Source organism: Poeciliopsis prolifica, unplaced genomic scaffold (genome assembly GCF_027474105.1).
Source record: "Poeciliopsis prolifica strain line A6 unplaced genomic scaffold, Auburn_PproV2 SCAFFOLD015, whole genome shotgun sequence".
NCBI lineage: Eukaryota > Metazoa > Chordata > Actinopteri > Cyprinodontiformes > Poeciliidae > Poeciliopsis > Poeciliopsis prolifica.
The window spans coordinates 7,859,008-7,885,342 of record NW_026562390.1 but is presented as its reverse complement, the minus strand read 5'-3'; the positions used below and the strand labels follow the sequence as shown (position 1 = coordinate 7,885,342).

Here is a 26,335-nt window from a genome sequence, read left to right as displayed (position 1 = left end):
CTGCCAGCATTTCTAAGTCAGTTTACTAATTGGCTCAAGGCTCTATGTTTGTCTGCAGCTTTAATCTTTTGCACATAACGAAGGTGAAACACAGTTTGTTGGTTTATTATTTCACTGGACATTTCTGGTTTATTTTAACTGAGCCTCATTGTATTGTTTTATAACTGGGATCTATTGAAATTATGTGCTTGACTTTAAATTTGTCGGTTTTATTAGACTGAATTGTCCTTTTCTTTTTTTGTAAAGTGCCTTGAGATGTTATTGCTACAAATATAAAACTGAACTGAATTATCAAATTTCAATAAAAGTGTTTTTTTCTCTTGTTTGCTTCCCTCTAACAGCAGGAGTCACTGTTTATACAAAAACAGCAAATCTACATCTGAACTAAATACATTTTCTAGAGATGACATGTCATTGTTTCACAAGTTGAACATTCAGAGATGATATCAAATACTTAAAATATTAAAAGGAAAGTAAATCTAGGTGGCATATTCTATGTACATTTTTTACTTTTATTATATATTACATATAATATGACATAAATATGTCAACTGAATAATCAAAATCATCATTGAATTGTTATTAAGTAATACATTTCAGGAACTTTTACTAAATGAAACACTTCCTTCAGATCCATACCTCTTAATTTTGTCAATAATTTCCCTCTTTCAGCCAATGGAAATGCGCCATTTAAAATTAAATGATTCAGTTTTTTCTTGTATTTATAGATTGTCTCACTAAGATCCAAGATCTCATTTGCAAGAGTTTTGACAAAAACAATTAAAATCTGAGCTTAACACAAGAGCAAGTGTCAGAAGATTTGTCTTTTTGTATTCAATTGTCCCAAAATAATCAAAGTTGAAAGCTTCATATCCTGCTGCAGTGTGCTCAACGTTGACCATGCTAATGGTCAGAACTTGTAACTTGAACTTGAAAAAGTCCATTATATTATCTTGGTACAAATGTGGGTTTAAATAAACCTGTTACAGATTGTTTTCTTTTTTTAGAGGTACTTTTAGTTTGATAAATGAGCCTCAAATGAAAGGAAACCCTAATGCATTGATTCTGACAGCACTGACAGGTGTGGTTCATTCATAGTGAAGCCCACTGATCCACCCATGTCAGATTCAGGTGGGCGTGGCTTGTCCAACCCGCGGCCCAATCAGCTGGTTCCTGAGGTCCTGCTGGGCTCTTCAACTAACTTTTCCTTCCTCCTCCTCAGTTTCGCGGCGAGCCAGGTGTTTTGTTTCGGTGTTTCTCTCTGCAGCGGCACCAGCAGCAGCAGCGGGTGCTGTCAGCATGTCTTTCGCGGATCAGCAGTGGAGTCCCACCAGCGTCCAGGTAACGGTGCTCCAAGCCAGAGGCCTCCGCACAAAGGGGAAAAGCGGCACCAATGACGCGTACGCGGTCATGCAAGTGGGCAAGGAGAAGTACCAGACGTCGGTGGTGGAGAAAAGCGTGGCTCCGGTGTGGAAAGAGGAAGCCTCCTTTGACCTGCCACCGCTGCTGCTTCAGGGAGGAGGAGGAGGGAAGGACCGCAGCTCGCTGCTCGTCCAGGTCCTGCACCGCGCTCTGGTGGGACCTGACAAGCTGCTGGGTCAGGCTGTCATCAACCTGCTGCAGCTCAGTGAGGACAAACCCAGCAACAAGACAGAGTGAGTTTACTGTGGGGAAAAAAGACCCAATTAAATTAGATCTACCAGAAATATAAAAGCATAACTCAATAGTTTAAAGTTGTTATGCAAACAGATAAAACTGCTGGCCTTCTGGTTTTCCTGACTAAACATTGAGCAGAAAATTTTAGTGACTTTTCATGTCTTTATAACTAAATATTGGCAGGTAAAGGTAGTTCCCTTCCACCTGTATCACAGAGACATAACTTCTGTTTTTTTTTTTTTTTGTGGTTTTACTGGCAGTCATGCTGAACCTCTGAGGTCTCAGAACTGCAAACTCCCATAATCCAAACCAGCAGCAGCAGCATTTGTGAAAAGTTGTCCTGCGTGTTTCCATCTGAAGAATCTGTGATCTCTGCACCTTCGAGCTCTTTGAGATCGCACACACTCAACCATGCACCACTGCACAGGCCCATTTACGTGGGTTTGGTTTCCGATCGTTGCCCACTCGCAGCACTGCTGCTTAGAGGATTTGTTTCCTTGGTTGCAGCTTTGGAGGATGCCAAGCAGCATTACTTACTCAAGCAAATGAATGCAGTCGGTTCAGAGATTAATTTTCATTGACTGAGCTTATTTATTTCCCTTGACACAGAAAGAAAAACAATCTAAACTTTGTAGGTAAAGAACATCCAGAATTAACATATTTTATTGAACTTGAAAATTTAATGAACCAAATGTTCATTAAATAAAGAAAGAAAATCTTTACATCTTTTATCTAATTATTAAAATGATCAAGTTTTTTGCCTCTACAATAGCATTGGTGATCATGGAAAGCCCCTTCAAGATGGATTAAGACGACCAAACAACCTCTATGACCTTCACAGTTTTTCATGCACCATTTGTCAGCTTTATAGCAAAACCTCAAATCAGTGAGCAGAGATTACAAACGCTGCTATGAACAACAGTTCTCTTTTTTCTAATCTGCTTCCCATTAACACTTGTGTCTTTACATCAGAGGTTTCTCTGCTTTCACTGTGTGTTTTTCAGCCTTGCTATGGAAACATAACCCAGTTCAATAAAGCCAACCCGTCTTTAAAGAATCATGTTTTTTCCTCTAAAATAGATAAAAACTGACTGTACCTTGCTAGTTGTTTTAAAAGTTTAATCTCCAGTGCCATGGATTTATTAGCATAATAAGACATGTAAAAAATCTGCCTGGTTCTCTCCATTTATAACTAGCTGTATGAAAATCCTCGATCGTCTTTAACACAAGAGGATCTCTGCGTGTTTCTTTTTCTGACGCAGCTCATCTGTGTTGATCTTTCTGTGAGCTCAGTGACTCCCTCCAGCTTTGGCCTCGCATTCCTGAACATTTTATCAATGAGAAAACAAACATTGACAGCAACAGTGAAAGTCAAGTAAGGTCAGTTTTTCACAGCTCAACCACTGTGAAAAAGGAAGGCCTCGTTTCACCGCAGCACAGTTCATGAACTATGGTGATCAATGTAAAGTTTTAAAGTTGGGTAAAGATTAGGTCACAATGTCGGTGAAAGAAATGTCAACTTCCCTCAATTTCTGTTTTTTTTTTTTTTAATAGAAAAAGAGTGCCAGGAAGTAATAAAATAGAACATGAAGCAGGTAGAATTTATTTAATCATTTTGATCTGTGGCTTCTGTAAAATGTGAGACTGTCTGTCTTTGTGAAAATGGCACATCATCAAACTTCAGCTTTTTTAAGTATTAGAACAATAAAAGTGGCGTCTCTGCAAAAGGCTAATGAATTACAATCTGCAGTCAATGATTAAAGCACAGCTACAGTGAGCAGCAGGTAAATTAAAACTAGAAATCACAGTGCTTTTAATTATTTTCAACTTCATTATTTATTTAAGCCAGTCTTATTTCTGGGTGAGGATCAAACTACTGAAACTATTTTTGTAAATGTTTTTTTTCTCTCCCGGTTTGACATAAAATCACATTAAGATTCTCAGTTGGAGTGAGGGAAATTATTCTATTTATAAAACTGAAATAAGAATTTATCTATTTAATCATTGTAATTTTAATCAATTTCATAAGTTTACATTCACAATGTTTACCATGCCTTTTAAGCAATTTGGGAAAAAGTGGATGATGATGTCATGGCTTTTAGGAGCTTCTGATTGGGTAATTTGCAACATCTGAGTTGAATGAAGATGCACCTGCCTTACAAAAGTAATTGAACAAACTACAAGTAAGAGAAAAAGTAACAAAGATGAGTTTGCAAACTTTTTTTTGGAGTTATATCCTGTGGTATGAGTAAGCTAAAAATTGAAGCCAGGAATTAGAGGCTTGGGCACAAATTGACTGTGACCATACAGTCCGACTTCAGGCCATATGTTGTCAAAGGAGTCGTCATCATCACGTTAAGGGTTTGTCTCACTGTCTGTGGTATTGGTGCATTGCACAATCTTGGTGAAATTTTCATTTCAACTCAACAGCAACAGATGACTAGAAACAGCACAGCACTGTGTGGTCCTGGTGGACGGTGATCCCAGATGCCCATTAGGCCTGGTTTTCTATTGACTAAATCAGGCTAACATGAAACTCTTGGGATATCCTGAACATCAGCCATATTGAAAATTTATAGACTGTTTGAAAGCCAAGATTCTGCCAGGAAACCAGTCAGTTTGTGATCAACCCTCCAGGTCATGACCTTGCTGACGGTTCCTTCAGGACAACTTAGACCCTCTGTGAATCTGAATAACTGCAGTCAAACTTGTTCACAATTTTTATTTATATATTTTTTTAATGAAATTGTTTTATGAGCCCCTTTTGAAAGAATGATTCTAAACACACCATTAAAAGCTCTTCTTATCTTCCTGTTTGGCCTTTCTGATCCAGCAACATGTCAGACAGTTTTAGTCCTCGGACTTTCTTACTGCTGCATTGTTGCTTATTCAGCTGTTCTCCTGCTCCCAGCTGTGCTCTGTGATAAGAAATTCTTGAGTCACTCTGGGCTATTGTGTTATCAGCGCCCCAGGAAGGATGTGTCCAGAGAAAGTACGATGGGTATCTGCAAGAAAAAAAAAAAAAGTTAAGTCATCTGTTATCTTCCTCTGGTTCTGTCTGCTCAGTAAAGTAGCACACTTTGTATCATCTCAGAGAGGTTTAAAAGCATCTGTAGAGCAAGCACCAGTTTAATTCCACCTCATGCAGAGTGTGTTGGGCTCCACCCAAATGCTTTTGCAACTTCCCCTCTGATTTCACTTGAGGAACTTGCTTCTTCTCTTTTTAGGCTTATTTGTAGAGTGTCTGGCTTTGTGACCCGTGGTGTAGCTGCTCTGCTGTTGTACAAAACTAAACAGTAAAATGCCCACTTTGATTTTTAGGCTTAGTTTAAAACTATCCAAAAGATTGAGATCCTGAAACAAATACTAATTACTACAATTAAGAGTCACTCTCCTATCCTTGACATCAGGGATGATCTTGATGGAATATCTTGAATAGTTTTCCATGACTGATGGTTGTTTAGAGGAGAATATGCCATATGTACGTCTCCCTGGTTTAAGAGACAAATAGCTGTCAAACATTTTACTTCTCAATTCACTGATTTGTCCAGATTCTTCTCTGAAAATAAGATTATTGATGTAATTGGCAGAAATAAGCTAAGGAATGAAGGTGCGACTAAATGTAGCTGTTTTCGTCAAACCTTTATTTTTGTTGATTATCATTTTCTCCTTACAGTTAAAAAAACACAACATTAAAACTATAATGTGAGCTTAATAAAAACTATATTCAGGATCTGCCTTCTAAAGGTACTTTTTAATCAAGCAAGCCTCGTTGGACTTCATATTTTGATTTATTGAATATGACTGTATTTAGTCAATGAAGTAAGGATAATAAAGGCTTAGCAAAGATGACAAATTATTATAGGAAATGTTTACTTAGGAATTCAGTCCAAAATATAAATCTGCTCCATTTTTGCAGACCTTGTGTCAAATTTCTTGAGACCCCATTTGGAAATTTGTTTGCCAAATTCACATTCAGCTGCGTGTTGAACTTTGAGACGCCACCAAGGTTGGAGACGTCGCAGAGCGTGCGCTGATTCTCTACGAAGGTCTTTTTCTGCGGTCAAGGTGTTGATTATTCAAGCCTTTTTCTTGATGTGCTGCTGCTTGGTGGAGCCCACAGCTGCTTAATAAATCCACTCCTGGAGGCTGAGCTCATTAAACAGAACAACTTGCAAATTTTTACAAATACGATGAGAGCTCAAGTCTCTTAGTGGAGGGTAGTTTTTTGCCTCAATCTTGTTAAAAACTTGCACACACGTTTGGATTCATTTTTCTTTCATGCAGCAGAATATAGAGGGTTTGTTTAGGTATGTATATGTTTAAATTCTTTTAGCTCAGAAAAGTGTCTAGTTTACACAGAATGAAAGCGCTAAACAGCTAGTCTGAGAAAATTTGATCTAATCTGCCAGTGAAATTGTCCAAAAGATGCCGGGATTAATAGGAAGTCTTGTCAATGCATATAAATAAAAAAAAAAAAAACAGAGTATTTTATCTTCCTCCCTCTCATCTCCACATGATAAATCCAATATCTATTTAGCAGTGCATATCTGAAGGATGTTCTTTGAATAAATCAAGCTGGATGCACAGATTATTTTCAATCTCAAGGCCTGAAATTTGCAGATAATTTCCAGTTTTTCCACCAGTGAGCAGGAGGCTGGGGGGAGGGATGGCTGTGACGGTAGTGACTGAACCGTGTATCAAATTCCAGGAAAAGGCGGCTTGCCTCCTTAATTTTGTTTGTGCCAAAGCATTCCTGAAGAAGGAGGAGGAGAGCAAATCTAAGCAACATAACTTGTGCAGCACAATGAGAGGAGAGCAATCCTCTGAGGTAAATTATGTCTGTTGCCTCCTGGGAACAAACATAAACTATATATATATGACACAGAGTCATATATAATCTCAAAACTATGAAAACATGCCCAGACAGTCGCGTTCGTAAAACAAAGAAAGGCCTGCAGCCACAGCTCAGCATGTTTCTGCTTACATTCACAATGCCCCTTCCTGATTTCCTCATTTCCTTTAGAATCCAGATTTCAGCCGAAGTCGTTTTCTCAGTGGTCAGCTGACCTCAGCTTTTTGCCCGATAGGCATTTATTTAATGCTGAGTGGGCTCTTTAAGTTTTCTTTGTAAAATTGTTTCACAATCACTGTGAAGCTGGGGCACCTTTCTATTGACGAAAATCAGTTTATTTAGAATTTTTTTGGAGTGCCGTTTACGTCTTTCTGTTTTTGCACCAATTGTTTAAAAGGTGAAAATGGGGTTGACTGGAGATTTGTGGCTTGAAAATCCTGTGGGAAGTAAAAAGTCTAATCTGGTTGGTTTGAAATAATTCAGGAGATTTCAGTGGCTTTAAATGTCTGGAGCATGAATGGATGTTTGTGTCTCAAACAGGAAGCGATTTAAGATTAAATCTGCTTGTCCTTTTTATTAAGACAAAAAAGTTTGTTTGCTTTCAAAATGTTAAGTTTGAGTTTTCCTATTCCTCTCTATTTAACAATTCTCCTTTGTTGTATCATCAACCAAGGATGTGTTAAAACTTAATTATTAACATCCAAACTGTCAGAGAATCCCTTCCTGTAGAAAACTGAATTAATTCCTTTTCTGTCTTGGATCAAAAACTGAATGCAAACTCAACATTTATTAACTAAACTGCTATTATGCACAAATAAAACCTGGTTGCATCTCATTCTACTCCTGGAATATTTCAAACGCATGTAGAGAAATGCCATATATAATTCATATGGTCTGAACACTGTTTTAAAAAAATTCCTTGCAATGCCGCCCTGTGATGTCAACAAATATTTAAATTTTTTTTAAAAAAAGAGAGTCCTCTGAAAGCGCCTTTACATAGATTGTGCTAAAATGGTTAATATGAAAAAGTTGAGTTGGTCTCGATACTTTTGCAGCTGTAATTTGCAGGAATTTGAATATAAATCTTTTATTTTTTTAGTTATTTCTTCAGAATAATCTGTGCATAAAACAGCTTTCATATAAGCATGGATTCCTAATACTGTGCATTTCTTTTCCAGATGGTTTAAATTGCTGGATAAAACCGGTAAGCCGGACAAAGACCGCGGGGAGGTCCTTCTGGACATCCAGTTCATGAGAAACAACATGACCGCCAGCATGTTTGACCTCTCCGCGGCAGGGAAGTCCCGCTCCCGGCTGGGGAAGCTTAAAGACAAAGTCCGTGGAAAGAAAAAGGAGCTGGACTCCTCATCAGGTGTGGTGGCTTCGCCTACTCAGGTTCTGACAGACAGCGAAGAAGAGGACGCTGGCGGAGGTGGAGAGGGAGGAAAGTCGAAGCAAAACAAAAGGATGTCTTTGTTTTCTCCTAAATCCAACCTGCAGAGGAATTTGTCTCAGTCCATGTCCGTCCTGCCTGCGAAGAACTCCTCACTGAGTGGGAGCCAATCATCAGGGCTGAACGTGGATTCCTCTGAGGGTCAGCACTTTTTCCATAACGCCTCCATTAACCTTCTGCATGCATGTTAATTTTCCTCGTGTGTTTTCAGGCAAAAAGAAGTTCAAGTTCAAGATACATAAGCACTCCAGCAGCTCTGACAGCAAAGGTTCGTCCTCTGGCCAACAAAAACAGGAGCAGAGTAATTTGTGCATCAACGGCAGCCATGTTTACTGCGAGGAGCCGCCGCCACGGACGTCTCGTGCCGGATCCAGCTTCAGCCTGTCAAGTTCAGGACGTGGATCATCGGAGGATGTCCCGGAAAACCCGTCTCCATCTGTGGATTCACTTGAAGCAGTGAGGGAGTATTCACCCTGGATGGAAGAAGAGGAGGAAGAGAAAGAGGAAGATGATGAAAATATTAAGGACTTAAGAAAAGAGGAAGAAGAAAAGGCCAAGTTGGAAAAGGACAGGAGAGATGAGGAAGAGGAGGCCATCAGGAAACAACAAAAGGAGCTGGAGAGATTGGCTGAAGAAAAGCTGAGACGCGAAGAGAAAGAAAAGGTCAGGAAAGAGGAGGAAGAGCGACAAAAACTGGCAGAAGAACAAAGGAGACTAGAGGAACAAGAAAAGAGGCGCAGAGAGGAAGAAGAAAGAATCAAGGAAGAGGAAAGAGCCAAAGAGAGGAGGAGGCAGGAAGAGGAGCTTAAATTAGCTGAAGAAAAAAGGAGACTGAAGGATGAAGAAGAGAAAGTCAGAAGGGAACAAGAGAGAGCTGAAGAGGAGAGGAGGAAAATGGAGCAAGAAGAAAAGAAGCGGAGGGAGGAAGAAGAAGAGATGCTAAGGAAGGAAAAGATGAGAATAGAGGAAGAAGAGAAAATTCGTCGAGAACAGGAGGAAGCTAGGCTAATGGCAGAAAAGAGAAGAGAGGAAGAAAGGATTGAGGCTGAAGAGAAGTTCAGAAAAGAGGAAGAGGAAAGGATTAAGATGGAAGAAGAGATGAGAAGGAAAGAACATGAAGAAAAGTTAGCAAAGAGGAAAGAACTGGAGGAACAGGAAAGGAGAGCAAGAGAAGAGCAAGAAAAGATGCAAAGGGAGGAAGAGGAGAGGCGCAAACGAGAGGAGGAAGAAGAGAAGTTGACTAAAGAAAAGCTGAGACTGGAGGAAATGGAAAAAAGAAAGGCTGAAGAAGAGCGAGCAATAAGAGAGGAAGAAAAACGGATCCAGAAAGAGAAAATGAAAAGAGAGGAGGAAGAGAGGAAGAAAAAAGAGGAGGAAGAGGAGTGTAAAAGAAGGCAAGAAGAACTGGAGAAGCTAGCTAAAGAAAAGCTGAGAAAAGAGGAAGAGGAGAGAAGAAAGGCTGAAGAAGAGCGAGCAAGAAGGGAGGAGGAGGAGGAGAAGAGGAAACAAGAGGAAGAAAAGAAGTTGGCTGAAGAAAAGCTGAGAAAAGAGGAAGAGGAGAGAAAAAAGGCTGAAGAAGAGCGAGCAAAAAGAGAGAAAGAAGAACAGATCCAGAAAGAGAAAATAAGAGAGAAAGAGAAAGCAGAGAAACAAAGGTTGGAAGACGAAATGAGAGAAGCAAAAAGAAAAGAAGAAAGAATGAAAGAAGAGCAAGCAAAAATGCAAAAGGAGGAGGAAAAAATAAAAAGAGCAGCAGAAGAGAGAATAAAAGCAGAGAAACAAAGAGAAGAGGAGCTAGAAAAAATTAGGCTTGAAGAGGAGAAAATAAGGAGGGAAGAGGAAATGAGGAAGCAGGAAATGTTGGCAAAAGAAAAGAAGGAAAACAAAATAAAAGAAGAGAAAAGTGTTGAAACAAAAATCAAACTGAGAGTTCCTGTAGAAATCATTTCCACTAATCCTTTTGATGAAAACTTCACTTCACCTGAGGAAGCAACCAAAACGCCTAAAGCAAAATCTGATGATGAAAGGTTGGTGGATCAATATTCAACAGTTCTTTTCTCTGGTGATTCAGCAAAATCAGGAGGAATGATAAATCTATCTCACCATAAATCTTTAAAAATATGTTCCTCACCTCATCCAGTGTATGTGCATGTTTCCCTTTTACTTATTCTCATAAGGATAATTAATTCTGCATATGGCATCAATATGTGATTTAACAGTATTCTGTTTAAATTTGCAGAGTGAACTATTTCTAGGAACGGCTCAGCAGTTCATCATTTCCTACTTTAATCCTCAAAGGGAAAATATTTCAGGATATAATGGGATAGTAAAACGGTTCTAATTTTTTTTGCTCTTGTCCTGTTAAGCATCTGTAAATAATGACTTTACTTCATCCTGCAAACTTCATTCTGCCTGCAGCAAGGATGAAGTTTGGGTAACATGCACAGCGACAAAAAGAACCTGATCACACATGAAAACCTTCAGGTTGTATTCACTGGCGCGCTTTAGGTGTCTCTCCACTGTAATATCTGCCAACTTAACCACAGCAGTCCATCGCATTTTTACTCTCACTTCATTTTCTGCAGCAATGTTCAGTTCAAGAATATGTTGACACGTCAGCGAAGCGCTCCACCTTGACCTCGTCAGCATGTCTTGCTCATACATTTTGCTCGCAAGGGATCCACATTCCACAGACGACATTTAAACTGTGTCGGTCTACATGTAACGTTTTTCTCCTGGCTCACATCTGTGATACATTTTCTTCAAGCTGTCAGCAACTTTTTAATCTTTGTTCTTAAAAACAACAACCAATTAAAGCTGCAAGCAGCCTCGAGCGGCCCTCGCAGCCAAGCGCCGCTCCGGCCTATTGCCACCGCAGGGTACTAGCAACCGCCGCCCGACGCCAGCCACCACAGATACTCTCAGCAGTTTTCAGCACCTCCGCCCGCACCGCGGAAACTGTTGCTTCGTTTCCATCAACGCTCCCCACGTTCTAACACAGAAGTTGTTGCACGGTTTCCGCGCCCGTCCACCAGGCGGTACGCATCGATGCGTTCGGCGGCACTTCCTGACGACGCACAAAAAATGTGGTGCAGATTCGTTGATATAGCGAGGAGATATAGCTGGCGTATTAATGTAGTTGGCGCAGTGGAGTCAAAATACATTTCAATGTTGTTGGGGTGTTTAGAGGTCAACAAAGGTCATACATATCCAATTTGGCGCCAGTCGGATGATCAACGTATCATTTAGAGCCTATCATATGCACATGGTGAAGAACTGCAGTTCGCCATTTCTACACCCCAATGCGGTTTGGTCAGCAGCCAGCATTCACAGAGTTCATCATCTTGTCGTTTTAAGTCAGTATTCACATGATGAAACAAATATATATGATAGAATAACAGTAAAACTCACAGGAGAAAAAACTGGTGATTGCCTTGAAAAGTGGGCGGGGCTAGGGTGATTTCATCAAGTGACCATGGAAATGTGTTCAGGATTGTTCAATAGAGAAACACAGGAAGTGTGATGCAGCTGTGATCTTGCATTTGGAAGTTTTTTAATGTTTATGTTTCATGGCAAATAGTGAAAGTTTTACACTAAGCCACACCCACATGCTTTGATGTTAACTGCAACTGAAATGCAGTGCAACTTTAACATTTTCCTAAAATGAGTCAGGAAAATGGTAAAGGTTAAGATGTATCAGTTTAATAAACCCTTCTGATCAGTAATAAACCAAGGGCAATGCACATTCAGAGAGCACAGTTAACTTTCAGTACATTAGAACAAAAGCACAGGTTTAATCTCTCTCAATAATTAGGTATTAATCACAGCAAGTGGTCCAAGTAAATATTACAACCCCAATGTATCAGTCTTAAGAACTCAGAACGTTGTAAGATTGTCGCTCTCAACAATCGTAACCGATCATCCTGTAGTGTGTGGTGTGTACGACCGATCGGGTCCAGTCGGTGGAACATCGGGACCGCTTTGATCTAAAATCGGGGATATTGACTGTCTTTAATCATCTTTGCTCATTCATCCAATCTCTGTGGTGTTCCTCCGATTTTTTTTTTATCTTTTAATGAAAGATAATTATAAAATTATTGCACAGAGTACATCTGGTTGAGAAGCACATTCCAATCTTTGGTTGAAATGGCGCATTTGATTTTATTCTGCAGTCATAATACAATTTTAAACAATATAATAAGTTTCAATGAAAGGAGCTGGAATAGGCTACGTTAAGCGGTCAGTTGGGGAGAAAGGATAACTCCCATTTGATTTTCTAAAAACATTGAAAACAGTATTTTTTATGAAAAAAAAAAAACTCACCTCCATGTTGCGATGCAACAAATATAATCCTTGCTTACGATATCTCCAGTTCTTAATCCAAGGCTTTGATTTTTGGTTACGTCTTTTTTGGGTTAAAATAAGTCCGCAAACTAAAGTTACCACTTCAACGTCGTTGTCCATGTTTGTTTGTTTACTCCAAATTCAGCTGTGGTATTGCAGAATTTTAATTTGAAGGTATTTCGTAGCTGGTATTAGAATGTGTTCGAGTGAAACCTCACACTCTTAGAACGAACCCGTTACACCTACGATTTTAAATAGGCTAGTGTGTGTTCTCTCACGTTTTCAGAATTGGCCGACTTTTCTAAAATCGTGTAGTGTGAACTGAGCTTCACTCACCGCATCTCCAGTTACCACTTTTAAGACGAACGGCAATAAAACTCCTCTCCAACAGACAGTTCCGGCTCATGAGCGTCATTCGGGTCTGCAGCTCCAAAACCGAAGCAAACGTTAGCGTGGTCCGGTTCTGTGGCTCCATAACCAGGCATAATGTTCAGGAAAACTTAGCTGCTCCAACAGTTTAGCAAAATAAATGTACAGTCCACAGCGTAATGCGCCGAACCTCAACCATGTACGATCTCCTGCCGACTGCCAGTACTTACAGTAAGTATTAGCACAGCAGTACGTGCAGTCCTTCTCAACCAATCAAATTGCTTAAATTTGTTTTTGCCCTTGACTGGCCTTTAAGGCAGAGACGAGGGAAATGATGCATTTACTTGCGGTAGGAAATAACAGTCATTAACAAAACGCTACATTTACTCCGTGTTTTAAGCCAACAAAAATTATCTTAGGGCTTACATATAACATTTCAGGTTAAATGTAATCGCTGTCCTTTTGGAAATCTCACGGCAGACGCGCTGGAAACGTTTTCACGGCCGTCCGAAAAAAACCGAACTTGATTTGTTTTCTCATTGATGGAGTACCAGTGACTCCTGCTGGCGCAATAATGGTATTGCGCCAGCAGTACCAGTATTGCGCCACCAGGGGCCAGTCGTACTCCATCAACACTGACCAGAATGTGTTACTCAGCGGAGCTGAGTAACACAATAAAGGTTTTGCTGAATGACGATGTTTGTATTATTTCTAGCCAAAATTAATGAATGTTTGTACTCTAACCCACAAAACAAAATTATTAAAAAAAATAAAACTTTAAAAATAAAATTGAGAGCCAAACGTATGGCAATGGCGTTACAGGTCACTTCGCCACGCCGCCACGCCCACCTGCTCCATCGAAGCTGGTCGGGGTTGGAATCCTCAATACACCAACATGTCTTCTGTGACTGGGCACAGTTTCATGTTGATGAGGTCAAAGGGGTCAGATAGCGACCATTGACAGTAAAACATGACACTTCCTGTTCTCAGGGGGCGTGGCCTAAGTGATGTCATCATTTGACCATAGGGTATTGTAGTAGACCCGATGATGATCAACAACAGTAATTTTGGTACCTGTGTGTGTTTCTGTGTAGGAGATATAACAGTTATTTTTTTACGGCGAGTAGGTGAACTTTGACCCCTGCTAACCCCCCTTCAGCATACTCAAAAACTCACCGTTTAGATAACTTTAGATGAGACATGCCTTATGAACAGACTGACCGAGTTTGAAGCCGATCAATCGAAATCCCTAGGAGGAGATAGATCAAATATGAAGGCTGTAAACGGCAAAAATGGGGTCAAAAACCGAACTTGAATCCAAAATGGCTGACTTCCTGTGGGGTTTAGACCATGGCTCCAAGAGACTTTTTTGTACGTCCTGACAAGGTACACATGTGTACAAAGTTTCGTATTTGTAGGTTAAAGCATGGCTTGGGGCTGATCATTTAAAGTTTTCTAGGGGGCGCTATAGAGAAATTAGGCAACGCCCACCAAATATTGTGATGGATTCCTGTTGGGGAGTGGATGAGGGTCCATCCTTATGAGTTTGCAGCAGCTGGGCCCGAAAATGTGGAATTGAGAGCCAAACGTATGGCGATGGCGTTACAGGTGACTTCGCCACGCCACCACGCCCACCTGCTCCATCGAAGCTGGTCGGGGTTGGAATCCTCAATACACCAACATGTTCTCTGTGTCTGGGCACAGTTTCATGTTGATGAGGTCAAAGGGGTCAGATAGCGACAGTTCACAGTAAAACATTACACTTCCTGTTCTCAGGGGGCGTGGCCTAAGTGATGTCATCATTCGACCATAGGGTATTGTAGAAGACCCGATGATGATCAATCACAGAAACTTTGATGCTTCTGTGAGTTTCTGTGTAAGAGATATAGCAGTTTATTTTTTATGGCGAGTAGGTGAACTTTGACCCCTGCTAACCCCCCTTCAGCATACTCAAAAACTCACCGTTTAGATAACTTTAGATGGGACATGCCTTATGAACAGACTGACCGAGTTTGAAGTCGATCAATCAAAATCCGTAGGAGGAGATAGATCAAATACAAAGGCTGTAAACGGCAAAAATCGGCAAAAATGGGGTCAAAATGGGAACTTCAATCAAAAATGGCTGACTTCCTGTGATACTTGCACTATGACATTAATTGTAAATTTTGAGCGTCTTGGGGAGTTCTACAAGTGTACCAAATTTCATGTGTCTACGATAAAGTAAGTGAATAGCAGAGGGTAAAAAAGGGTGTTTTTCCAATTTCTAGGTGGCGCCGTAGAGACATTTTGTTGCAATTTTTGCTACGACTTTAAAATACGTAAATTTTAAACAGGCTTAAGGCCTCCGCCAAGTTTGGTGAGTTTTTGAATATGATAAAGCCCCCAAAAAGCCAATTCATTTGGGTGGAAGAATAATAATATAATAATTAAAGCTGCAAGCAGCCTCGAACGGCCCTCGCAGCCAAGCGCCGCTCCGGCCTATTGCCACCGCGGGGTACGAGCAACCGCCGCCTCACGCCAGCCACCACAGAAGCTCTCATGCAGTTTTCAGCGCCTCCGCCCGCACCGCGGAAGCTGTTGCTCAGTTTCCATCAACGCTGCGCACGTGCTAAGACAGAAGTTGTTGCGCAGTTTCCGCGCCCGTCCACCAGGCGGTACGCATTGATGCGTTCGGCGGCTATCCTTCATGATGCAAAAAAATGTGGTATAGATTCATTGGTTTAGCGAGGATATATAGCTGGCGGATTAATGTAGGTGCGCAATGGAGTCAAAATACATTTCAATGCTGTTTTGCTCTTTAGAGGTCAACAAAGGTCATACGTATCCAATTTGGCGCCAGTCCGATGATCCACGTGTCATTTAGAGCCGATCATATGCACGTGGCGAAGAACTGCATTTCGTCATTTCTACACCCCAATGCGGTTCGGTCAGCAGCCAGCATTCATAGAGTTCATCATGTTATCGTTTTTAGTCAGTATTCACATGATGAAACCCATATAAATTCTAGAATAACAGTAAAAACATACAGCAGAAAAAACATGTGACTGCCTCTTAAAAGTGGGCGGGGCTACAGTGAGGTCATCAAGTGACCATGGAAATGTGTTCAGGGCTGTTCTCTAGAAAGACAGAGGAAGTGTGATGATGCAGCTGTGATCTTGCATTTGGAAGTCATTTAATGTTGATGTTTCATGGTAAATAGTGAAAGTTTTACACTAAGCCACACCCACATGCTTGATGTTAACTACAACTGAGATCTAAATGCAGTGCAACTTTGACGTTATCGTGAAAATGAGTCAGGAAAATGGTGAAGGTTAAGATGTATCAGTTTAATAAACCGCACTGTTCAGTAATAAACCAAGGGCAATGCACATTAAGAGAGCACAGTTAACTTTCAGCACATTAGAACAATATCACAGGCTGAATCCCATCCATTAATTAGGTATTAATCACAGGAAGTGCTGCAACTAAATATTACAACCCCAATGGATCGGTAAAAGATACTTAGCATTTCTCAGAACTCTTTCAAACGACATTTTAAACATCTTCTATACATAATAACAAACAACTCTGAATGTATGAAACTGGATGTATCAAACACACTATTCAGTTTATTGAATTAGTAAAGCGCTTCGTTAGCATTAAAAACGTTGCAGGCTCAGGCATTGGGTTAGCATCCTCCTCAGAATAACTGTTCCAAACATGACGGCTTCCAGAACCAGCAGGAAGGAATAAATTACTCACCGCACCGCGATTTACGACTGTTTAAACGAACAGCAATGGGCTCTTTGCACCTGCCGCGCTGACGTCACAACTGTATACCCGAATGCGGCTCTTTTTTCCACTTTCAGAAACTATGACTGCTATAAAAGACAAAGTCGTACTTAAGACACAAATAAAACAATACTATGTACTTTGTTTAAGTTTTCATGGATTTCCAAGCGATCCTCAATTAAGACAGCTTGTAAATATTCGTTGCTACAAGTTAAAGCTACCACTTGAAGCTAACGCCGTACACACCGCTCTAAACACCGTCTTAATGAGCCATTCACAACAAGCGTGCAAAAGTAATAAAACGAAATAACACAGAAATCTTAAGCAACACGGCCATATTTTTCTAAAAGTAATAACTCTGAATCTGAACACTCAGCTGAACTAGAACTCCGATACCAGAGTAAGCTCTGTGCTCGTTTTTTCTTTGTCATACTTCAAGCAAAAACTCAGAACTGTAATCTGCCACCCCCCCATTCCGCTGCTTTATTGTCGTTAACAATAAACACACGTAATATGCTTGAAAATAAGGCACAAACAGTGTCCGTTAGAATGGCTGAGAAATCTTTAGATAATTAAATAGCAGATTTTTACTAGAAAGCTAGCAGGCTTGTGCTAGCAGTTTAAAGAAAATAAAACTCACCTTCATATCTGTGAATGTATAACGAGGCGAACATCTTAAAACCTTTCTTTGCCTTACTTGTTGGGGTTTCGGATCGATGTACATTATTAATTGTTACCTTGGAAAAACATTTCAGCCGTTTTTCCCGAACGTGTAAGCTGAGGTGCAAAGAGCCCATTAAACTTCTCCAACTCCGGTCCAACAGAGACTTCTTGCTCAAAAGCGTGGTTCGGATTTGCAACTCCAAAATCCAAGCAAATGTTGAGCGTAGTCCAGTTCTGTGGCTCCAAAAAGCAAACAAATGTTCAGGAAAACTTTGCAGCTCCAGCTGTCGCCGGCTGACTGTTATTACGTAGCGTCAATCTGTTTTCTCATTGATGGAGTACCACTGCCTCCTGCTGGTGCAATACTGGTATTGCACTAGCAGTACCAGTACTTCGCCACAAGGTGCCAGCGGTACTCCATCAACACTGACCCCAGTGTGTTCTTACTTCGCTGTCATAAGTTTTGCTGAATGACTTTGTTTGTATTATATCTAGCAAAAATGAATGAATGTTTGTACTTTAACCCACAAAATAAACTTATATATATAAAAAGTTATAATAATGTATATTTAAATAATTAATAACAACATAAACTATGGGCTGCTGTTTTCTAGGGGGCGCTATAGAGAAATTAGGCCACGCCCTACAAATATTGTGATGGATTCCAGTCGGGGAGCGGATAAATATTCATCCTTGTGAGTTTGCAGCAGCTGAGCCCGAAAATGTGGTATTGAGAGCCAAACGTATGGTGATGGCGTTACAGGTAACTTCGCCACGCCGCCATGCCCACCTGCTCTATCGTAGCTGGTCGGGGTTGGAATCCTCAATACACCAACATGTCTTCTGTGTCTGGGCACAGTTTCATGTTGATGAGGTCAAAGGGGTCAGATAGCGAACGTTCACAGTAAAACATTACACTTCCTGTTCTCAGGGGGCGTGGCCTAAGTGATGTCATCATTCGACCATAGGATGTTGTAGGAGACCCGATGATGATCAATCACTCAAACTTTGGTGCCTCTGTGAGTTTCTGTGTAGGAGATATAGCAGTTTATTTTTTTGCGGCGAGTAGGTGAACTTTGACCCCTGCTAACCCCCCTTCAGCATACTCAAAAACTCACCGTTTAGATAACTTTAGATGGGACATGCCTTATGAACAGACTGACCGAGTTTGAAGCCGATCAATCGAAATCCCTAGGAGGAGATAGATCAAATATGAAGGCTGTAAACGGCTAAAATGGAGTAAAAAACCGAACTTGAATCCAAAATGGCCGACTTCCTGTGGGGTTTAGACCATGGCTCCAAGAGACTTTTTTGTATGTCCTGACAAGGTACACATGTGTACAAAGTTTCGTATTTGTAGGTTAAAGCATGGCTTGGGGCTGATCATTTAAAGTTTTCTAGGGGGCGCTATAGAGAAATTAGGCTACGACCAACAAATATTGTGATGGATTCCTGTCGGGGAGTGGATGAAGATCCATCCTTGTGAGTTTGCAGCAGCTGGGCCTGAAAATGTGGAATTTAGAGCCAAACGTATGGCGATGGCGTTACAGGTCACTTCGCCACGCCACCACGCCCACCTGCTCCATCAAAGCTGGTCGGGGTTGGAATCTTCAATACACCAACATGTCTTCTGTGTCTGGGCACAGTTTCATGTTGATGAGGTCAAAGGGGTCAGATAGCGACAGTTCACAGTAAAACATTACACTTCCTGTTCTCAGGGGCGTGGCCTAAGTGATGTCATCATTCGACCATAGGGTATTGTAGTAGACCCGATGATGATCAACAACAGTAATTTTGGTGCCTGTGTGAGTTTCTGTGTAGGAGATATAACAGTTTATTTTTTTACGGCGAGTAGGTGAACTTTGACCCCTGCTAACCCCCCTTCAGCATACTCAAAAACTCACCGTTTAGATAACTTTAGATGGGACATGCCTTATGAACAGACTGACCGAGTTTGAAGTCGATCAATCAAAATCCCTAGGAGGAGATAGATCAAATATGAAGGCTGTAAACGGCAAAAATGGGCTCAAAATCCGAACTTCTATCCAAAATGGCCGACTTCCTGTGATACTTGCACTATGACATTAATTGTAAATTTTGAGCGTCCTGGGGAGCTCTACAAGTGTACCAAATTTCATGTCTCTAGGATAAAGTAAGTGAATAGCAAAGGGTCCTTTGAAAATTTCAAGGTGGCGCTTGAGCCGTTTCTTGTGCAATTTTTGCAATGACCTTAAAATACAAAATTTTGAAACTCCCTTTATGCGTCCGCCAAGTTTGATGAGTTTTTGAATATGATAAAGCCCTCAAAAAGCCAATTCATTTGGGTGGAAGAATAATAAGAATTAAAGCTGCAAGCAGCCTCGAACGGCCCTCGCAGCCAAGCGCCGCTCCGGCCTATTGTCCACCGCGGGGTACAAGCAACCGCCGCCTCACGCCAGCCACCACAGAAGCTCTCACGCAGTTTTCAGCACCTCCGGCCGCATTGCAGAAGCTGTTGCTGAGTTTCCATCAACGCTTCCCACGTTCCAACACAGAAGTTGTTCCGCAGTTTCCGCGCCCGTCCACCAGGCGGTACGCATCGATGCGTTCGGCGGCGCTCCTTGACGATGCAAAAAAATGTGGTGCAGATTCATTGGTTTAGTGAAGAAATATAGCTGGCGGATTAATGTAGGTCGCATAGTGGAGTCAAAATATATTTCAATGCTGTTTTTCTCTTTCGAGGTCAACAAAGGTCATACGTATCCAATTTGGCGTCAGTCGGAAGATCCACGTGTCATTTACAGCCGAACATATGCACAGGCGAAGTACTGCAGTTCGTCATTTTTCATCATTTTCAGCTGTGTTTCTAAAGCACTCTATTTCATTGTTGGAGTAATACTTACTCAGAGTGGCGAATTACTGAAATGGTTTGTAAGAAGTAAGAAAACGCTACATTTACTGCATGATTTAATTCAACAAAAATTATCTGAGACATTTCTATCCTTTTAGAAATTTCATGGCAACGCTCTCACAAAGTTTTCGCGCCCATCCGCCCGTGGATCTGTTTGTCATTGGTGGAGGAACACTGACACCTACTGGCGAAATACTGATATTGTTCTTCATCCTGTTTATCTGCTGTTTCATTTGTGGAGCAATACTGACCCCAAGTGGCGAATTACTGAAATGGTTTATAAACGCCAAAAATGGGATCAAAATCTGAACTTCAATCTAAAATGGCCGACTTCCTCTGGGGTTTAGACCATGGCTCCAAGAGACTTTTTTGTAAGTCCTGACATGGTACACATGTGTACAAAGTTTCGTAATTGTAGGTTAAAGCATGGCTTGGGGCTGATCATTTAAAATTTTCTAGGGGGCGCTATAGAGAAATTAGGCCACACCCTACAAATATTGTGATGGATTCCTGTCGGGGAGTGGATGAAGATCCATCCTTGTGAGTTTGGAGCAGCTGCGCCCAAAAATGTGGAATTGAGAGCCAAACGTATGGCGATGGCGTTACAGGTCACTTCGCCACGCCGCCACGCCCACCTGCTCCATCAAAGCTGGTCGGGGTTGGAATCCTCAACACACCAACATGTCTTCTGTGTCTGGGCACAGTTTCATGTTGATGTGGTCAAAGGGGTCAGATAGCGACCGTTCAAAGTAAAACATGACACTTCCTTTTCTCAGGGGGCGTGGCCTAAGTGATGTCATCATTCGACCATAGGGTATTGTAGGACCCGATGATGATCAATCACAGAAACTTTGGTGCCTCTGTGAGTTTCTGTGTAGGAGATATAGCAGTTTATTTTTTTAAGGCGAGTAGGTGAACTTTGACCCCTGCTAACCCCCCTTCAGCATTCTCAAAAACTCACCGTTTAGATAACTTTAGATGGGACATGCCTTATGAACAGACTGACCGAGATTGAAGCCGATCAATCGAAATCCCTAGGAGGAGTTCGATCAAATAGGAAGGCTGTAAACGGCAAAAATGGGGTCAAAATCTGAACTTCAATCCAAAATGGCCGACTTCCTGTGGGGTTTAGACCATGGCTCCAAGAGACTTTCTTTTAAGTCCTGACATGATACAAATGTGTACAAAGTTTCGTAATTGTAGGTTAAAGCATGGCTTGGGGCTGATCATTTAAAATTTTCTAGGGGGCGCTATAAAGAAATTAGGCCACGCCCACCAATATTGTGATGGATTCCTGTCGGGGAGTGGATGAAGATCCATCCTTGTGAGTTTGGAGCAGCTGGGCCTGAAAATGTGGAATTGAGAGCCAAACGTATGGCGATGGCGTTACAGGTCACTTCGCCACGCCGCCACGCCCACCTGCTCCATCAAAGCTGGTCGTGGTTGGAATCCTCAATACACCAACATGTCTTCTGTGTCTTGGCACAGTTTCATGTTGATGAGGTCAAAGGGGTCAGATAGCGACCGTTCACAGTAAAACATTACACTTCCTGTTCTCAGGGGGCGTGGCCTAAGTGATGTCATCATTCGACCATTAGGTATTGTAGGACACCCGATGATGATAAATCACAGAAACTTTGGTGCCTCTGTGAATTTCTGTGTAGGAGATATAGCAGTTTATGTTTTTATGGCGAGTAGGTGAACTTTGACCCCTGCTAACCCCCCTTCAGCATACTCAAAAACTCACCGTTTTGATAACTTTAGATGGGACATGCCTTATGAACAGACTGACCGAGTTTGAAGCCGGTCAATCGAAATCCCTAGGAGGAGTTCGAACAAATACGAAGGCTGTAAACGGCAAAAATGGCCTCAAAATTGGACCTTCAATCCAAAATGGCCGACTTCCTGTGATACTTGCACTATGACATTAATTGTAAATTTTGAGCATCTTGGGGAGCTCTACAAGTGTACCAAATTTCATGTCTCTAGGATAAAGTAAGTGAATAGCAAAGGGTCCTTTGAAAATTTGTAGGTGGCGCTATTGAGCCATTTCTTATGGGATTTTTGCGATGACCTTAAAATACAAAATTTTGAAACTCCCTTTACGCGTCCGCCAAGTTTGGTGAGTTTTTGAATATGATAAAGCCCCCAAAAAGGCCCCTCTTTAGGGGGGCAGAATAATAATAAGAAACAGTAGGAAAACAATAGGCCTTCGCAGCGCTTAGCTGCTCGGGCCTAATAAGAAACAGTAGGAAAACAATAGGCCTTCGCAGCGCTTAGCTGCTCGGGCCTAATAATAATAATAAACAATAGGAAAACAATAGGCCTTCGCAGCGCTTAGCTGCTCGGGCCTAAAAATGCAGGATGACTGGATTTATTGCAGCAAACGCCATGTGACAGTAACTGGACTTATATTTATGCCAGAACTTTGCTTCTTCAACCAGAAAATCAGCTAAACAAATCATCTGTAATTCACTCGGTGTCAAAATGTGTGCATCCCACACTGAAGTGAATGGATCAAAGTACAGACAATTCAATAAATTAAATATTATTTCAAAGTCCATTTATTTCAGAAAAGCTACATAGATTAATAGATTAATTACACATTTGAAAGGGTTTGTTTCCCTTTTAATACACCATTAAAAACAGAAAGGAAGGATTAAGATGTTGCTGAAGTTAGCATGCCTTAGCATCAGCAAAACAATAAGAGTTTGTGAATAGGGATTTAAATACTTGATGAAAATATTAGTGTTCATCTGAACGTTTCCCAGGTCCCGTTGTTCAGTCTGTTAGAGCTCTGTGACCGATCGTCTCAACACTTCTCGTCTAAATGCAACAGGCGGCTGATACCTGCATAAAAATTGCATGGCTTTGAGCTCATGTGTTTAGTTTGAAGGAGAGAGCAGCCTGGGCTGAAGGATGAAGAGCATTTCACAGTCTTTCCTCACTGTATCAGGTATTATGTGAAGAAGCTGTTTACAGTTCACTGCTAGAGTTTTCATCCTTCTTGAGAGTTTCAACATTTCATCACGTTGCAGTGACAAATATCTGGATTTATTTGGGATATTGTGAAAAATGTATTTTATTTTTTGCTAGTTTAAGGAAGTGGAAGGAAATTTTTAAAAAGCTCGAGACCTCTAAAGTTTAGTTGGTATTTGCATTGACGCCTCACCAAGACAATATTTAACTACAATTTCATATGAACATATGTGCTGAACAAGATCATTCCCTCAATAAGATTCACTATAGGAAAGATGTGTAGTAATGGTTTCATATGGTAAATAACAGAAGCCATCCAAGTACCCACTTTCAGAAGCTTGCAGTATTTCCTGCGTCTGAAACTTTAAATAAGACTTTTTATGACAGTCTTTGAACGGCGGTGTTCCTCTTGCTACTCTTCCATAAAAGTCAGATCATTATTTTCCTTCCATTTGATCTCCATCGCTACTTTGTGTTTGCTTATGAAATATTGATAATCTACATTGGACTGTGCATGAGATGGTCAAGGGATCTAAACGCTTTTGAGAGTCTCTTTGGTAGAAAGAAAAATCACAGAAATAACCCAAAGAGAGGAAATTTAGGGATAGCAGCAATACTAGATATTAATAACATCTACAGTTGTTGATCTTGTTTTTATATATATACATTAACAAGATTAACAAAATCAATAGTTACAATAAAATACTGTACTGTGGTCAGAATAGAAATATCATAAAACATTTTCTTGTGCACTGTTTGTGGTTTAATCCAAAGATGTGCAACTGAATTGGATGACTCATTAAAAATATATAATGTCAATGTGTATTAAACTCTAAAACACACAACAGACTGTTGGGAATACATAAACTGAATAAGAATGGAAACATTTGTGTTTGAATATGTTTTTGTGAGCCTGTATTTTTGCTTCATTGTGGAATGTCTGATTAATTGACAGCCGACTTTTGCCCACACTCGTGTCTCTATCATTTTCAGATGTCAGTCAGCTGCGTCATCAGTGGAAAGCGTGGCAGCTTCCCCCAGCGAAAAGGACACAACTAACATTCAGCGGGAAAAAAGAGTGGCTCCTCAGCCTCCGGGAAGGAATCAGTTGGAGAGAGAGAAACGGAAGGAGGAGGAGACGTCGACACAACATCTGCCACAAATTAACAAGCAGAGTAAAGATAAAGATGTCAAAACTGTCAGCGTGGCTCCCCAGCGCTCGGTGCAGAAGATCGCTCCTCTAAGCAGGTCTTCCAAAGATTTGAGAAACACCCAGAGCACGACGGAACATAATTCTGCCAAAGAAGCGGCGGGTAAACACAATAAACGTCCTGCTCCTTCCATACCGTGCACTGATGAAGACGAGCTTGACAGAGGTGTGGTGGAGATTAAAGATGGCGCCGTTTATGGTTTTAACCCGTTTGAAGATGAGGATGAGGAGGAAAATGATGATGCAACAACCTTTGTTAAAACTAATCCAGTAGTTTGGCCTCCTGTCAAATCACAAGCTGCTGACAAAGATTCTGCTAAAGTCAAATCCTCAAAAATAGCTCGAGCTCCCCTACCTCCTGATCCAAATGACACTCCTTCAAGCTCCATTGTCAGTCGAAACCATGACGAAACTGATGTTTTAGATGACAGTGGAGCAACTGCTCCAAACAAGACATGCAACACACAACAAGAGGTCAAAAGTCACATACAGGTCCAAGAGAATCCAAACATAGAGTCCAAGAAGATTATCATGGCTGGTGCAAGAGAGGAGGGACCACCTGCAATTTCACGCAGGTAAGACGCTTTAGTCCTCAGCATTAATTTGTCTAATTTGTTATGTTTGCATTACCTTCCAAAGTATCGTTGTTCACACTATGTCAAATCAGAACCATCCTTGGGATTTTATGTGGTAGACAAGCGCAAAGAATTAGAGCATTTTGAAGTAGAACCTCTGAGAAAGTAAATAGCATAATAAAACAAGAATTACAGCAGACAGGATAGGGTCAGGAATAAAGTTGTGGAGAGGTTTAAAGCATAATCGGGATATAAAACAATATTCTAAGCATTGCACATCTCAGAGAGCATTGATCAATTGATCATTAAAAACTGGAGTGTATGAAAATCTGTTGGAGGTAACACAAAGACCTGAGAGAGAGCTTTACCTTGCAGCAGAACCATGATTTATCCGTATGTTAGAACAGTACGATGTTCAGATCTTTAGTTAAGAATATGCTTGAAAGATTTAGAAATTATTTAGATGCCATGCAATCTGAGGGAGTTTAAGCATTCCTAAAAATAACATGCAAAAAAAAAAGGGCTTCAATAATTGATAGCTTTCATTGAGTTGATATGTAATTTTTAAATAAATTATACATTCAAATTTACTACATTTTGCTTCATCTTGCCATTGTCTTTACATGTTTCAGTCTCAACCCTTTTGTCATTGCAGACTTCAGCCTGTAAAACCCCTTAATCCTCTGGAGCAGCAATCTGACTCGGTTGGTAAAGTTGGAAATGATAACAAAGCCACAGAATTGGACTGTAATGGAGTTCAGCACAAAACAAACGTATGTATTCTTTTTTTCCTCTCTTTTCAATTTTAGCTAAATGTTTCAAACCAATCTAGAGATTGCTGTGACGTTTTCATGATCAAAGATTATTGTTGTCTCTTTTCTTCATGTCCCTGCTACAGGTTGGCACAGGGAGAACAGGGCCGTACTCCCAGCTGACTCGAGAGGAACTGATCGCTCTGTTGTTGAAACAGGAGAGCCAGCTCTCTGAGAGAGATAAAAAGATATCAGAGCTGGAGCAGTACATTGACAATTTACTGGTGCGAGTCATTGAAGAGAATCCATGTATCCTCATGTCCATGAGCTCTTTAAAGAAGTCTGCCTAAGTGGATTTATAGATGACAATCTGAGTCGGATCAGATCCATGTGATCTGACTTTATTCATTTCATGACTACATGAAAAACCTGCCTTCCAAAGATGTTCATCACTGAATGCTGGCTCTTTTGTAGCAGGGTAAACCTTAAGATTAACATATCGACAAGAGAAATTAAAAAGTGTTCATATATGTTCATTGTTTTCATGTAGAGCATAAAGTTCAAACTTAAGACTTGCTATGCTGTCTGGTTAAATAAATACAAAAAAAAAGAAAAATCCCCCCTTGCCTGGTCAAAAAGAGCCTTATATGTAATGCTATGTGCTGTAATTTGATTATTTTTTTTCTATTTTTTTCTTTACATTTTGAAAACCAAGAGCACTTTATCTTTTAATGTTAAACACTGAAAAATATACACTGTTTGGAACTGGCTGAGGTGTTTTTGTATATTTGCAAAATAAAATTAAAAATGTATAACTA

The 26,335-nt window shown here is 40.7% G+C and overlaps 1 protein-coding gene across 1 annotated transcript; it reads left to right on the top strand.

Moving 5' to 3' along the window:
- Nucleotides 1-1,218: 1,218 nt before the first annotated feature.
- On the top strand, nucleotides 1,219-26,335 carry rab11fip1b (RAB11 family interacting protein 1 (class I) b). Its single transcript, XM_055040160.1, has 6 exons — nucleotides 1,219-1,655; nucleotides 7,690-8,105; nucleotides 8,176-9,991; nucleotides 23,974-24,765; nucleotides 25,421-25,538; nucleotides 25,664-26,335. Exons 1-6 carry the CDS (start codon nucleotides 1,300-1,302, stop codon nucleotides 25,865-25,867), a joined length of 3,702 nt encoding a protein of 1,233 aa, XP_054896135.1. The 5' UTR covers nucleotides 1,219-1,299; the 3' UTR covers nucleotides 25,868-26,335.

Bases quoted from the DNA above. Each gene is read 5' to 3' on its own strand.
- rab11fip1b (XM_055040160.1), top strand. From the start codon at position 1,300: ATGTCTTTCGCGGATCAGCAGTGGAGTCCCACCAGCGTCCAGGTAACG. The intron at 1,656-7,689 runs GTGAGTTTACTG...TTTCTTTTCCAG, and splicing joins AAACCCAGCAACAAGACAGA to ATGGTTTAAATTGCTGGATA. The intron at 24,766-25,420 runs GTAAGACGCTTT...TTGTCATTGCAG, and splicing joins CCACCTGCAATTTCACGCAG to ACTTCAGCCTGTAAAACCCC.